The 16,481-nt window shown below is 40.2% G+C and overlaps 1 protein-coding gene across 1 annotated transcript; it reads left to right on the forward strand.

Annotated features, from left to right (window-relative positions):
* Window positions 1-224: 224 nt before the first annotated feature.
* Window positions 225-16,034, forward strand: LOC129159763 (uncharacterized). The gene is made up of 9 exons (XM_070543986.1): window positions 225-486; window positions 3,275-3,312; window positions 10,252-10,537; window positions 11,746-11,820; window positions 11,900-11,956; window positions 12,263-12,337; window positions 14,151-14,222; window positions 14,301-14,375; window positions 15,694-16,034. Exons 1-9 carry the CDS (start codon window positions 435-437, stop codon window positions 15,822-15,824), a joined length of 861 nt encoding a protein of 286 aa, XP_070400087.1. The 5' UTR covers window positions 225-434; the 3' UTR covers window positions 15,825-16,034.
* The last annotated feature ends 447 nt before the right edge of the window (window positions 16,035-16,481 follow it).

The following is a 16,481-nucleotide window of genomic DNA, read 5'->3' on the forward strand; positions in this document are numbered from 1 at the left end:
CCTTTTCAATCCAAACTGTTCTGTACAGGTTGTTTCTCTTGAGTTCAGAGGCACTCATCAACAAGAAGTCATGGTGGGGGATGGGTGGCATTAAACAGTGGACTGGCTAACTCAGGGTGGGGGATGGGTGGCATTAAACAGTGGACTGGCTAACTCTTAAACCTCTGCTGCATTCAAGGAAAATGTGTAACTACCAGTACACTAGTTACACTCAACATCAAATCTGAACCCTGTCTTTTTAAATATAAATTTCACACTGTGTTAAAAAGTGCATAACAATTTCCTTAAAAGTCATTACATGAGCAATTTTTCAAAAGAAATATTTTTAATCTATTAAAACGTGGAGATCTGCACGCAGTTCTCAACTTTCCCAGTGCTCCTGAAAGCAACATCAGTGAGGGGATTCACGCAGCTGCAGAGCATCGGAGAAGCAGATGGAAACTGTTTCAGTGTTTGGAACCAGAAAAAAGTCTGCAACTAAACCAGGTAAGATTTATTTTTATTCATAGTTAACTGTGTGAGGTGTTTGTGTGTATGTATTTTGTTTATTTTGTCAAAATATTGACAACTGGTGTAGTTTCGTGTAGCCTGTGTTGTAAGCTTGACAAAGTAAAATCAGGGGATCATTTTTATCTTTTATTTGTGTTCAGAACAGTTGAATTATCTTACTTTATTCCTTAAACCACTGCAGGGATCCTTTTTATTGCTTTGAATGTACTTGCTTTGCTGCAAACTTCAACCCACTGTTTTAGCTTGCTAACCGGGATTTAGCATGACATATTGACAAAAGGACTTGTAGCCCAAACTATTGCCTTTGACTTTCTAGTCAATTCAAACTGTAAAGAAGACATTTGCTTCCAATCTATGAGTTTGCTTCTCTGAACATACCAGTACTGGTCCAGAACTACAATGATTACCGGAAGTGCGTTCATCCTGGAACTATGCCAGCAAAAAAGCACTGAGGTGCATTAGCAGTTTAATTAGTTTTAATTATTTTAAGTCACACAGAGAATAAGAAAATAAACTGCTGCATCAACCTTTAATGTGTAATTACTAATACTAAACTGCATTGTAGACCTGTGTGCAGTAAATGGTCAATGTACAGTAACTGAGTAAGCTAACAGCCTGTGGGTGGACATCGAGTAGTTTACCACTGTGAGATGATCTTTTTGTGATTTTTATTTGACAAACAAACGCTGTAAGTATTAATGATAGGTTAGTGAATTAAGTTAATTAATTTTTACAGTCAAAATACCTAATGTATTTGAAACTTTTACACTAAGGACCCACAATTTTAACCACAACACATGAATATTTTTTAAATAAAATTATTTTATTGAACATGGTACTTTTTGATGGAAAATTTAGCTGCACAGACTAACACTGTAACCTGCAGCTCAGTCTCGTCTCCTGTGCTCCTTGTACAGAGTGAAATTGTCTGACTCCCATACAGGAGAACAATTTAATCTGTTAAGCAAACAATCAGCTGATAGTTTAAGACGGTCTATAAAGTTGACTACAAGCTAGTGAACATTAAACCACAACAGCATTCTGCCGGTTACCGGCAGTACTCATAGCTCATTTTTGTCTTCCACTCAGCCAAGTTTTATTTCATATTTTACTTTTAATACACACTAAATATACAGCTGTAGAAGAGAAGCTAGGGTTTTTCCTGCGTTCAAATTTGTGTGGCCGCCACGTGAGAGACCAACTCTTATCTGCCCCTGGGAGCCCCGTAATGCATAGCGTCATTTCAATATGGGGGTGTCCGCGACAATTTTTTATATGCATGTAGCGGCGCTGTGGCTGCTTTATATAGTGAATCGTTGCATTCTCCCTCAACCCAAATCCTCGGATCACGCATTTTAGCTAAAATGCTAATGTTAACTTGCCTTGCGTTGACTGTAGAGTTGTGGGTGATCGTCACGCAGATGTGTCATGAAATTTGAAGCGTTGCTGCCTTTCACAGACACTTTTTCTGCACGTGCTGCAAACAGGATAGCCGTCTTCTATCAACTGTCCCTCGGCATTCTTCATATATCCAAAAAAAATGCCCATACTTCCAACTTTGTCTTCTCTGAGAGATAATAAATGTCCTGAGCGCTGCCGTCTCCTCCTCTGGCCATTATTTCGGCTTTAGCCTCAAGAAAGTTTTGGTTGTAAACAACAAAGTGCGCATGTGCTGCAGGCAACTGCAGCAGATGATACGGTGGTCGGTAAGGGTCACCGCGCCTACATTGCAGCCACGGTAATCCACCGAGATAATATTTTTTTTTTAAAACAAGACGATTATTATTATTGTCCACTTTTTTATCGGGGTTTACCACTACACTGGTTACCGTGACAACCCTAATGCCACCATTACATTGTTAGCAGCAGAAATTAAATGTTCTTACCATTTCCAATACAAATGCATGTTAATGAAATCCATTATATTTTACTGGATATATTTATGTGTTATTTTGACTAAGGTGAGGGTTATTAATGAAAACCTAAAATGTTACTGAAATGTAGGTCGATTTTTAAAAATATTTTAAACTTTAAATATCAGATGGGAAAAAGGAACTAAATCACAATCTAATGCATATTATTGAACCTTTTATAATAAGTCTGTTGTTTCAGCCTGATAATTTTGTTGTTTTATTTCAAATGTTTTAGCAGCAAACCAGTTTTGTTTCACTTGAAACGTTGTCAAATGGGATATTCAATTAATCAACAGAAACTTAGATGAGAACACTTAATGAAAAAAAATTTTTGCCTTTAAAAAAGTGAGGCAGTTGAATGCACAGAATATGCATGTGCTGGTGCATGGTCAAGATGGTACCACCTCTGCCTCAGTTTGAGCCAGGAAAAACCCTGGAAGCATTACCTAAAACAAGGAAAATACTTCCAATCATAGCCATGAATACGTAGATGCCCCATTGGCCACTGGAGAACGTAACAGCTTTGTCGCTGTATTGGATGGGTCTCCTCACTGTCCACAGTCAATGCAGAGTGAGCAACTATGCCCGTTTTTGTTCAGCTTACGGTTAACACAACGGGCGTACAATTGAAAACAGATCACTTGGGATTATTATTGACTTTTCTAGCCTTCCTGATTGTACTTTATATTTTAATTTATTTTGTTTCATTATATTCATATATTAATTATGCTATATCATGTGTCTGATTTTGCAAAAAAGCTTGATAAAATGTGCTGTTTAGTTGGGTAAGCACCTTAGAAATGAATGCACTGGGGGCAAATTCCTTCACATTTACATGTTCTTTTTTGTAGATAATGAGCAGAAGGAAGAAGAACAGGAAGAGATAATGGTAAGTATTTCTTAATTATCCTATAGGACTTAAATATGGCTTAAAAATAAAATCTCAGACTTTTTCTTCCAAATTCGAATTGAATTTTATTATTTTTCTCCCTTCTTTTTCTTGAAAAGAAAATACAAATAACAGACAATTTTTTTTTATTTTGTCAAAAAAAATTGTTTTAGAAACATCTTTAGGATTTTGGTCACCATGAAGGCAGAAGGCAGCTGGTAATCAAACAAAATATTCACTGATTTAGTGTTGTATTAAATTTGTTTAGACATTTCTACTTATAACTTTAAGATCATATATAACAAATTTATATTTTTAACCAAACATAATCAGTACCGACACTAAACAGCTTTGTTTGAATTAAAAACGTCTGTGATTGCCAGTAAACTGAACCTGGGTCAGGCTAATGCTTGGAATGGACGTACTACCAACATATATGAAAAATTTAATTTACAACTATTTACTGGTTAGAATATTCTTTAGCTGTCTGTTATTTCAGGTTTTGGTTTGGAACTAAATTATTTGCCAGTGTGTTATAGCAACCCAACTTTAACTAGCTTGATTAATGCTTTTTAACCGTAATAAACCAGAGGCCCCTCCTGTACTGGAAAGAAAAGTTCCTTTAGTAAGGTTGCTGAGAAAGCTAACAGCTGGCATTGGTGAGGAGTAAGCACCACCTCACCCCTGCCACGTGGACCTCAAGAGATAAACCATCAATCCTGCTCAATGGTCAACTTTCCTTGCGGGGGTCACCCATTAGGACAGTGGGAGGGTTAAACTGAGAACAAATCAAGATAGGAAACAATCTGCCTGATTTTTCACCATTAAAATGCCACTGTATTCATGAGGGCATAATGCAGCTCACTGATGGCAGCATTGGCCCAGTCTGTCAGCTAACTCATGTTGGAAGGTCCCAGTGGCAAGAAATCACAAAGTTGTCAATAACGGAGTATGTACTGGAATTAGATTAGTGTGGTTTGTCAGTGGCTCCACAAAGGGTCTCAAATCATGTCACAGCTCCAGAAGGATCTCTGTCAGGAGGCAGCATCTACTCAAAAGCACCTCTAGATTCTCACTACAGGGAAAATGTCCACTAGAGAACACGGTCTGCTAAATCTTCCAACAACAACAGATCTACCATGCTACAATGTCAGCTTCCCGTCGGTCACAGATGCCTTTTTATCGGTTCCAATATCAATTACACGACAAAACTGTTTCTCCACAGACATAATTACTGATTGGGTAAAAATAATTTGTGAATGAGGAAGAATCGTGGATGACTGAGACCTTCAATACTACGGTTACACCATTTTACTATTAGATGCTGTTCGTACGCATGGTCAGATGTGTTATGTTTAAGAACATTTCTACACACAAGTTCCATCATGCTAACTACCACACTATGACCTGTTCATTACTAAAACAATCTACTGTGCTGCTAAGTCTTTGTGTCTCACATTAACTAATACCACCATTAAAACAGCTATTTAAAATGGCATTAGGTGAAAGTAGCTGTGTAGATGGTTGTGTTGGTTCTCTGATGACCTGTCCAGATGTACTCCATCTCACCAAATGGATAAAGCAGGTATAAAAAGCGCATGCATGAATAGAAAGATGAATAGATGTAGTTCTCCCTCATTACTGCACTAATGTCGGACTAGAAGACTCAAGAAGTCCTGTAACAAAGGTGTGAGCTCAGCAGAGCAACTCTGTTGACTGCAGGATGTTCTTCATGTTACTGTCACATGATAAAGTGCAGGGGTCACATGGCAGCAGCTTTACAGACTGTTGTCCCCAAATTAAGCCAAAATTTCTTTCTGGCCACTGCCAAGTTGTATTTTGGAGCCAAAGTCTGAACTCTCAGCACATGGGGCTGAAAGTCTAAAGAAAAGCATCCAATGGCCTATTAGAGTGGGGCTGGATGATATAGCAAAAAAGTATGTAGATAAATGTTGTTTTAAATTGATCATAATTGATAATTATTGAAAAAAATATATATATATTTTAAAAATGTAGAAAATATTTTACATGCACCCCTGGCCATTTTATTTTTGGTATTTTGATTTTTTTTCTCTGCCTCTTCTTGCTGCAATGTCTTTAGGGCTTCCACAAATGGCTATTTTAGTAGTCGACTAATCGTGTCATTTATAAAAGTTTAGCTTATTGCACCAGGATGCACTAATATACCATCATTAGCTTCTAGTCTGAAGTGTGATCAGCTATGGGCCATCTAATAATAAAGACAAGATGATAGCTTAGCAAACCACTTTAATTAACTTGTAACCTGTTGATACAAATGCTACAACTACATGGAGGTAGGCACCTAAAACCAAAAATGACTTGTGTTCACAAGAGGCATGGTGGCAAGGTTGAAGTGCTTCATCTTCCAATCTTCACTCAGGAAATAGCAGGACACACCAAGGTACGCCTTTGTAGCACGGCTAGTCCACACGTTAGCAGTCAGGGATCATCGGCAGCTCTGAGGGTCTGCTTTAGTGTAAAGATAAAAGATATCAAAGTTAGTTTATTTACCAGATTAATCATTCTGTTAAATCAAATAAAGTAGGTTAAGTTTTAACACAAAGAAAATGTTTTATGCTTTAAAACTATTAGGTTTCTTGATTGTTCAGTCAGCGACCTTTTTATTTTTTCATAAATGCATTTTATTCTAATGTTTATTTTATTTGTATCTAGAGAGAAACTGACACACACACACATCTTAAAAGTTGTGTAACTCTTCTTTTCCATCATGGTGGTGAAGTGGGACCAGCCTGGTAGATGGTTGTTGTCATATATATGTCTGTAAACTCCACTCTAACGTAGCGGGATGGAATCAATCATTAGCGTTTGTAACTGGAGCAAAAATATGTGACATACAAACGTGTTCTAAAGGTAACAACGTCACCATCTCTACTGGTGTTGCTGCAGCTATAATCACAAGTAGCTCTTCTCAGCTCTACTGACTCTCAAAAAACTATTTTCGACATTCAAAACTCTGCTCAACCCTCCTTCTCCACCTCGTACCAAAAATCTATCAGCAGTCACCTTTGCCTCATTCTTCACTGACTGGCAGCTATAAGCTATCAGTTTACTCAACTGGCCACTCCTGAACATTCGCTACCACAATCTCCTTCTAGCCCAACCATCTCAGGCCCTACTGCTTCATTTTCCTCTTTTTCCCCTCTCACTGAGAACTGTGTGTCCAAGCTTGTCACGTGCAGCCGCCCTACTACATGCCCAGGACCCCATTCCGACTAAGCTGCTCCAAGCTATTGCTCCTACAGTAGCTGCAGCAGGCACTTATGTGATCAACGCTTCACTGACATCCGGATTTCCTATCTCTGTCAAGCATGCTCTGGTTAAACCTCTGCTAAAAAAAACCATCTCTTCCTCCAAATCATGTGGAGAACTACCGACCTATCTCTCTCCTCCTTTTTCTGTCCAAAATCACAGAAAAGGTGGCTTTCATGCAGATCACAGAATACCTCTCACAAAACTGTCTGCTTGACCCTTACCAATCTGGGTTCAAAAAGGGCCACTCCACTGAAACTGCTCTTTTAGCAGTGATGGAATCCTTAAAAGAAGCTAGAGCAACTGCCAAATCCTCAGTGCTTATCCTGCTCGACTTATCGGCTGCATTTGACACTGTCAAAAATGGCTTCCTTTTGTCCACACTCTCTAGCATGGGCATCACAGAGAAAGCACACGCCTGGTTTGAATCGTACCTCACAGGACGATCATTTAGTGTACAGTGATCCCTCATTTATCGCGGTAGATGCGTTCCAGACCTGGCCGCGATAGGTGAAAATCCGCAAAGTAGGGACACCATATTTACAGTATTTATTTAACAGGAGAGGGAGCGCAGCTGATCCTCATCAGCCTGATCAGCGGGACGGCTTTAAAAGGAGGACGGTTATCCAGATACCACGCCGTATGATTAACTACTGCCTGACTCGCTTCTCCTCCGGATTCTCTCCCATCTTGGAGACTTCTGGATACTCACCGGTTCGCTGCCTGGATACCAACTCCGCTCTGCCGTCCCGCTCTCCACCGTGCTCACGCTCCCTCTCCGTTACCTCGTCCTCCTCATCCGTCTACTCTGCCACCTGGAAATCTACAATTCGCCTCTGGATATCACCCCGGCTCAACTCCACATTCACCCTGAACTTCCGCATTTTGCCGCTTCCTGGTTTACCCTCCACTGGATCACCAGTGCGCCCTCAGTTCTCATCATTAAAGAAATAAAATTATTGTTTATCTTTTACCTCGACTCAAGTCTGATTCTGTATGTCTTTGGTTAGACACTTACCCCAAAACATGACAGAAAAATACGGCGAATCGGTGAAAAATTCCGCGAATCGGCGAATTTCCCTTGAATAAGGCTCCAAAGAAAAAATCTGCAAAGTCGTGAATCCGCGATAAACGAACCGCGAAGTAGTGAGGGATCACTGTCTCTTGGCTTGGACAATCCTCTACCATGCACCATCTTGCCACAGGAGTCCCCCAGGGCTCTGTTCTAGAACCTCTTGTCTTTGCCATATACACCACCTCACTGGGTGAGATCATTCGATCACATGGCTTCTCCTACCACTGCTATGCAGACGACACCCAGCTCTATCTGTCATTTCCACCGGACGACCACACTGTCTCTGCACGAATATCAAACTGTCTCTCTGACATATCAAAATGGATGAAATCCCACCATCTCCAACTCAACCTCTCTAAAACTGAACTACTTGTCATCCCAGCAAACCCATCCATACAGCACAATATCTCAATCCAAAATGACTTCCTATCTCTGGCTCCTTCAAAGGCAGTTCGAAATCTGGATGAACACCTGACCTTTAAAGATCGTGTTGCCTCTGTTGCTCGTTCATGCCGCTTTGCGCTGTATAACATACGAAAGATCAGACCATACCTAACACAACATGCCACTCAGGTCCTGGTGCAATCTACTGTCATTTCCCGCCTCTATTACTGCAATGCCCTTCTAACTGGTCTTCCAGGCTGTACTGTGAGACCTCTTCAAATGGTCCAGAATGAAGTGTGTCTGGTCTTCAAATAGCCAAAAAGAGCACAAGTCACCCCTCTGTTCATTGAGCTCCACTGGCTACCTCTAGCAGCACACATCAAATTCAAACTGCTAACACTAGCATACAAAGTCCGAGATGGTACGGCTCCCATCTACCTGAATCCTCTTGCAAAGGCTTACGTCTCGGCCTGGCCGCTCCGGTCATCACAGGATCGTCGACTAGCAGTGCCTACACCACGCTCAGGACAATCCAGACTCTTCTCATGCATCGTTCCACAAATGTGGAATGACCTACCAAGCACTACCAGAACAGGGGCTTCCATTTCAATTGTCAAGAAACTCCTGAAGACCCTGCTCTTCAGAGAGCATCTTCTAAACTTGCACCTTCCCTGCACCCGTCCCCCTCTCTACTGTCCACTCCTTGTTCCCTCCTCCCCATGACTGATGTCAAGTTGTTGTTGTTGTTGTTGTTCAAGGGCAACATGCCGATTATCACTTGTAAGTCGCTTTGGACAAAAGCGTCTGCTAAATACATAAACATAAACAAACTCTGTTGATGTCAGCTGCTAACAAGAGGTAAACTTACCGAGGCGGCTCTGTTCTTCCTCTTAAGATGCTCGTGCATCGCCGATGTGCTCCTGTGAAAGAGTTTTGCTTTGCAGAGTTTGCACCATGTGGCTTTCTTTTGAATTAGTATAATGCTCCCAAACTTTTCAGATATGTTGCGACTCGACACTTTCTCCGATGATGAAGGCTGAGCTGGATAGCCACCATTGCGCATGCGCCTTGGAGCCAAAGTGGTGGCTGAGCAGAGAGGCAGGAAGCAAAAGCCCAACGTGCCGCAGCAGGCGACATTTTAAAAAATTGTTTATAAAATAAGGTTTATTTTATTTGTCTGCGTTGTCGTGACGAGTCGACTAATCATGGCAGCCCTAGACATCTTGCTTCCTTTCGCTCTCTTTTGGTTTGAGAGGGGAGGGCCTGGTGACGTAGCGTGCCGAGTCTGTGGTTTTGATTGGTTAGGAGTGAAGGTTGGTTAATGTTTGACGCGTCCGCGAGGTCCGCACGGCTCCACGCGGAAAAGTTCCGTCATTTTAACAACCACGCCCCTCCACCGTGCCTCCGCACGGCCCAAACTTTCCGCAACGCACACCTAGGAAATTTTCTAACCACGCGGACGGTCGGACGCGGAAAAACATGGCGGACTGGCAAGAACTAGTATGGCAGAGGTTCGTAAATAGACATTTGTATGATTCAGCTCTCAGAGATCACCGTGATCAACATGTTGTTAATAATTCGTGGAGAGAAATAGCTCGCACTGTCAGAAAAGATGAGGATGCTGTTAAAAAATGCTGGAATGCCATGTTGTAAACAACAGTAATTTTTACTTCTTCTATGGTGTAGTGTTGGATGCATGCCGTAGAGCTCCATGCTGCCCCATTCAGTTTGGGAGAATATTGGCTCACCGCAGAGACAAGCCGCATGAACCATAAACACTGCAATTTGTGAAGCGCGTTTCATCCGCGAGCCGCATCACCAAGCGGAAAGTAAATGCGTCAAGCATAAACCAAGCTTAAGTAGTGAGTCTAGTATGCTGCTACCTGATAGGTTATAATGAAAAAAGGAAACTTTTTAATCGAAGTTTTATTGACCAGTTTTTTTATCTATCGCACCACATGTCTATCGATAGATATATTGAACTATTGAATTATCGTCCAGCCCTATATTAGAGCTAAACGTATTTTGGAGAAAATTTTTTGAAAATACAGCAGCAAGGTAAGAAGTGCAAGAATGAACCAAAGTCAGCAGCTGGAAATATTTTTCTGAAGTGTAATTAAAGGTTAAGTTAAGAATTGTGGTTTAGAAATTCCTGTCCTAAACTTGAGTCTTTGCTCTATTTCTTTCAGGAGCTTTCTGCTTCAGAGGACTTTTTCTCAGACTCCAGCCATGATTTGGACAGTGATTATATCCCATCAGCTCCTCCTTCCTCAGAGGATGAACTAACCTTTTCACAGCCTAAGCTCATGAAGACACATGATGCATTAAAAAACCCTGGCAAAACCTCTCTCAGCCAAAGCTATGTTCATGAACAGAAGACACTGATGGACAGTGGTAAAAGTAATGAAGCTCTGGACATGCATTACAATGCAGATACTGAGGAAGAAAATCCGGAGGAATATGAAGATGATGAGGGTAGGTCATGTGTTACCGTTAAAACTTGCACTAAAGGCTAAATGATGACCATGTGTTCAGTCACATTTCAAATGAATAGTCAATAGTTTGAGATACTAATTCAAATTGTGTATATGTGAAAGAAATAGAGTGCCACAGAGAAAAAAAATATTAGTATTTTTCTTTAAAACTCCTTATGTTCTTTCTGTGTTTCTTTTCTAGTTCCATTTTTCTGATCTTGTCTCATACAGAGTAGCAAAGTTTATGTTTTACCTTATGTTGCTGACAGTTTTGGGTACTTCCTGTCACCTTCGGGAAGTAGCTGAAACTGTCAGCAAAATAAGCTAAAAACAGAAACTTTGCTACTCTGTATGAGATAAGAACAGAAAAATGGAACTAAACGATTTGTAGAATTGAAAAAATGTTTTGCTTAGTGATCAACTGTAACAGTTCTCATTGATTTTCAGTTATCCATTGACTATTACCCCTTCTTTCCACCGGAGCCGTCAGCAGCACGTTACTGCAGCAGCACGTCTTAGCTGCTGAAAGGAACCGCTGTGGTCAACAGAATCTTTTCCACCGGAGCCGTCAGCAGCATGTTGCCGTCCTTATGCGCCGGTTCTATTTTCTACGCGCAACGCCTCTGAAACGGGTCAAGTGCGACATTTTTGGGGAAGGAAAGACAGGAAATCGGACGCGGGAACGGAGCGAAGCTCCCGAGATTTTCAGAATTAAGAAATGTACTGCCTTCCGGTTGCTTTACTTTAAAAAAAGTTATTAACTGTGCGGCCCCGTGAGAAGTTATCACCTAGCTAGCGGTCTCCTTTGTTTTTCAGGTCCGTATTGGCAATTATAAAACGGACAGAACATAAAACGCAAACCTTTTGGAGCCATGTTGTAGTTTTCTCCTGCTTGTTGTGTTTACTGACGAAGTCACTTGTGTGACTTCGTGCTCTGTCGGTGACAGCTGCTCCCCTGCTGCTTCGCGTCTCGTGGGAAGGGCCAAGCAGCAGCTTACGCGAGCAAGACGTGCTGCTGCAGTAACGTGCTGCTGACGGCTCCGGTGGAAAGAAGGGGTCAGTTCGTTATTTTAGTTTTATGGCATTAAAAAATTATTGTAGGATTTAGTGAGGTAAAAAAGTTTTTTTCTTACTTATTTGATAACATTTGAGTATTTTATTTGGTATCTGTCAGACAGGATTGATGTTCATGAATGTTTTGTCTTGTAGAACCTGACATTCTGACTCAGAGGCCCACAAGAGCAGAACCATCAGATGATCACAGACAGACAGCAGGAAAAAGAGGTAAACTTTTGCTTGGCTAAAGTACCTAATGATAATAAGGTCACACTTGATTTTACAACTGTTTTTCTTCTCTTTGAAGTGACGTACAGAGGAAAAGGGCCAAGGAAGAAGGTTGAACCAGCTGAAGATTCAGATGGTGAGACATCACAAGGTTCACTGCAGATGGATTTTACATATGTGACACTCGTTCCTGATCCTTTCCATCCTCATCACTCCCAAAGATAACCTCAACATTTTGAGCTCTGCAACCTCTTCTACCTCCCGTCTTTTCTTCGTTTATGCCGTTTCTTAACCAGACAACATGACTGCTCTCACTACTGTCTTTACAGCTTTTCTTTCCTTCTTGCTGAAACCCGTAGACTCACTGCAATGTGATTTAGTACATAAATGTAGTTGATTCACTTTGGTTACTAATATATTCTGAATGTTCTTTATTTTTCAGATCAGGGAGAACCACTGAGCCAGTGCTCAAAATATGCAGAACCATCAGAGGACATCAAGAAGAAATATAAGATAGGTACATTTTTTCTTCATTTGTCTTTGTGCTGTTGGGTGTTGGGTTTAAATTTCTGTGTATTTTATCATATACTCATTTCATTTTTGCTAGTTTAAAGATTTGCATATACACACCATGCTGAACTCTCAAGCCTACTGCACACTGGCAGCAAAAGCGCCGTGGAACGCCAACGCCGTGGAACGCCAGTGGCGTGGCACCGCTTGCAATAGAGTCCATAATAGTATATGGAGTGTCACAAACAAGCTGCGTCACGGCAATTTTCAGACGCGGCCCAGGAGCGGCATGCCGAGGCGCTAAAGATAAGATCGTGTTCTAATTTTTCTGTGAGCCACTCCTGGGATGCACCAATTTCCGCAGTTACCGTTGGGCTAGACGGGAAATCACACACAGTTTCAGTGTAAAATCCATGGTAAAAGTATTGCAGCGATGCAATGTCACATAAATGAAGCCTACGTGTGATTGGCTTATTTACTCCTAGTATCATATTCCATCATATATGACATCAAACAGTGATAACAACGTGATTTCCTTCTTTTTGGTTTAATGGCGGACGGCATAAATAAACTCATCTTAGTTGCAATTTACAGATTAAGAAAAAATCCATTACCAACTAATACACCATCTTAGTGTCACACTTGGGGAGAAAGAGATTCAGCTGCTGTTGGAGACAATATCAATATGGCACTTTTCCTGTTACTTATTGAAGTAGTTGTCATTTTGCACAGAAAATGTTTAAAATATAAGCATGCATGATAAATGATCAGAGATGTTGAAAACCTAAAATGTTTTAGTTTTCCTTTTTTGTGAGAGCATATATCGAGCATTTTTATAGGAAATTACGAGTCGACAATGTTGGTAGATCAGATATCGGTAAAAAAGACAATATAGAGCATCCCTAGAATTTAGTGAAAACAATTACGTCTAGCGGTCCACAGTATGCAGCTCACAGGCCAGAAAGATGTAGCTCACTAACCAGATCCATCCAGGGGAAAGTACAGCCTTTGCTGGGTGGTGTAATTTTCAGGTGAGGTCCTCAGAGAGATTAATGCCCAGGAATTTGAAGGACTGCTCTAGCTCCACTTTGTGTACTCATCTTCCTCAGAGATGAGTCCAATGATGGTTGTGTCTTATTCATATTTGATGATGGTTTGATGGGTAATTTGGTGTACAGAGAGAAGAGGGAGGGGCTCAACACACTGCTCTTTGGGGAGCCAGTAATGAAGGGGTATATAGGTATACAGGCCAGTTTTGACTCTGTGTGAGTTCAGTGATGTAGTCTTTCATCCAGAAACAGGTGCAGAGTCATAGTGTGCCTATAATTGTAAAATTTGGTATTCTCTTCTAGAAGAGGACTTTTGTAACCGTTATTTTGTAGATAGGTTGCCGGCTCTCGGTAGTACATGGTAGACAGGCTACAGTTGGGTTTTATAATTCTTCTTTATTTCCGAACGGCAGGACAGAAAACTCAAACGCGCAGTTAGCCGCTGCTACTCCACTTCCTCCTTTTTTCTCTCCTACGCTTTTCTGTTAACACAGCATGTCTTCTTTCCCCTAATCCACCAGTAGGTGCTGTAAACAGATCAGCCTCTTTTACCCAGAACTCAAATCTACATAATCACAAGCATTACTGTACTGACCAAAGTAATGAAATAACAAACACATGAATTATATAAACATTAAATAAAGGTTACACTTTAATCAAATTTTTTCTCAAAGGTCTATTGTTTGCCATCATCTACATTTGTTTCTCATGTGAGTCAAAGCTAGATGAAGTCGAACCTTAAACTTACAGTTGTTTTTCTTCTCATTGAAGGAACCTACAAAGTAAAAAGGTCAAGAAAGATTGTTGAATCACCTGAAGATTCACATGATGAGACAGCACAAGGTTTACTGAAGTCTGATGTTACATAAATCTTGTTGCTATCATATTGGTTACCAATATGTTCTGCATGTTTTTTTTCAGATCAGGCAAAACTGTTGAGCCAAAGCTCCAAATCTGCAGAACCAACAGAGGGCTTCAAGAAGAAAAAGAAGACAGGTACATTTCTGCATTTGTGTCTTTGGGCTCATGTTGTGTTAAAAGTTGTGGCTCCTACTGACAAGCACATTAGGCACCGCCGGTTCACTTTGACCACCACCAGCAACCAAGGCCATTAAAGAGCAAATTGCAGGTTATTTTTTAAAATTCATGTAAAATGCTGTCCAAAAAGTACAATTTGAAATGCTTATGAGTTTTAAAGTACATAACCGCATAAATTTTCGAGTAAAAAGTGCTATTTTTCAGCAAAGCTTCTACAAACACTCTTTTTTTTCTAAATCTTAGCCTCTGATAGAGCCAGAGGGAGTCATGAGCTTGGCGCTGCCTCAGCTCAGTGTGGCAGGTAGGTAGTTTTAGGGTAGAGAGATCATGTTATTGAGTCAGTGTGTGTGTTCACTAGTTTAGAATTGTGTTCATTTTGATAAACTATTGTTTGTGGTGGGTATATAAACTCCAGCCTGTATGGACATCGAGTCCTCGGGTTTCCAAATAAGAAAAACAACGGCACTATCTTCTGTGCATTGGAGGTATTTTTTGCAGCTGAAAATATGAGACTTCATTTCTGCTTCAGCTTAAAAAAATGCGGTCGTTGTGGTGAACACTTCAGACCAGAGGGTTACAATCCCAGTGATGTGATGGAGTTCAACAAGCATGCCATCCTCAGAGGGGAGGCTTTTGAAAATAACCTGCGGGCTTCTGGAGAATAGATCAGGGTCGGACCGCCCGCCCCGACCTCCAGAAGAGGATGGGCAGCTTTTAAAAATACCAGCAGCCCAGTCTAGCTGGTTTCTGGGTCAGAACCAGCTCACAGCAGCCCGCCCTGAGCTTCTGAAAAGGATGACAGGCGTCTCTCTCTCTCTCTTAAGTCCTAAACTACGTTACGTGAACAAATAATGAGTATGAGACAGCTGACAAACGCTCATTATAGTTTAATACTGTCTTCAATGGGTTAGGGTTAGGGTTATATATACATATATGTATATATATATATATATATATATATATATATATATATATATATATATATATATATATATGTGTATATATAAACAGAATCAAGAAAAATTGCAGTTAAAATAAGTGTATGACACTTTTCATTTTGTTGCAATATACTATGTTGTATCATAAGATCCAAGTCATGTATTAGTATTACCAAATTTATTAGCGAGCAAAATAATATATATTTTGAGACTTAGAATATAATGCATTAATACAGTTTCAGTTGCTTCATATATTTAAAACTAATTGAAAAGTGATAATAAATATCCCTAACCATCAAACATCCTTAAATATTTCCTACTTGTGATTTCTGTTGCAGAACTGGATCAGCTTCTTCTCACCAAACAAGGGGTGAAAAAAAGGCCTTGGAGTTCAGCTGAGAAAGCAGCAGTATGGCGACAGCTTGGAAAGTACATAACCTTAGAGACCATTCCTGGTAAAGTACCTTAAGGCACTTAAGACAGAGCCAGTGCTCAAGAGTAGAACCTGGAAAGATATTAAAAACCATGTCTACAACTCCATCACAGCACAGAAGAGGAAACGGTTGTAAACTGTTTGCGTTCGCATGATTGTTCGTGGTTCACATGTCTCAGTGTTGTGAGGTGGAGTTCTTTTGGTGTGACACAATGAGGCCTAGGTGTGTTGATGCTAGGCATGTTTCTAAGCTTTTATATATATATATATTTTTAAATTTGGAACAGATGTATGTTCACACTGGCTACAATCATAAAAACTACATTTTAAAAGGCACTTTTTCCCCCAGTTTATTTTTCAAAAGCAATTGAAGTTAAAATAACGAAAGCTGTCATTTAAAATGTCCAGCTATTTATAGGATTTAAAAAAAAAATCCTTGTTTTTCTGTTTAATTTAATAAAAGGATGCTTTGCAAAGAAATTGTTTCTTTTTAATGAAACTGCATGAATTAGTCTAAAGTTTATATATAATCTAAACGTAAAAATCGGGAAGAATGATTTAATTTTTGTACTTGACAAATAAAATGTAATAGATAAATGTAAAAATCCCAGCACTGTAGCTGCTAAACTTGCTAGAATCTATCTATCTATCTATCTATCTATCTGTCTGTCTGTCTGTCTGTCTGTCTGTCTG

Source organism: Nothobranchius furzeri, chromosome 14, assembly GCF_043380555.1.
Source record: "Nothobranchius furzeri strain GRZ-AD chromosome 14, NfurGRZ-RIMD1, whole genome shotgun sequence".
NCBI classification, from domain to species: Eukaryota; Metazoa; Chordata; class Actinopteri; order Cyprinodontiformes; family Nothobranchiidae; genus Nothobranchius; species Nothobranchius furzeri.

What these genes read in the sequence shown, in the direction of transcription:
- LOC129159763 (XM_070543986.1), top strand. Translation starts at nt 435, where the DNA reads ATGGAAACTGTTTCAGTGTTTGGAACCAGAAAAAAGTCTGCAACTAAA. An exon ending in AAAGTCTGCAACTAAACCAG is followed by an intron (nt 487 to 3,274) that starts GTAAGATTTATT and finishes TCTTTTTTGTAG; the next exon opens with ATAATGAGCAGAAGGAAGAA. An exon ending in AAGAACAGGAAGAGATAATG is followed by an intron (nt 3,313 to 10,251) that starts GTAAGTATTTCT and finishes TATTTCTTTCAG; the next exon opens with GAGCTTTCTGCTTCAGAGGA.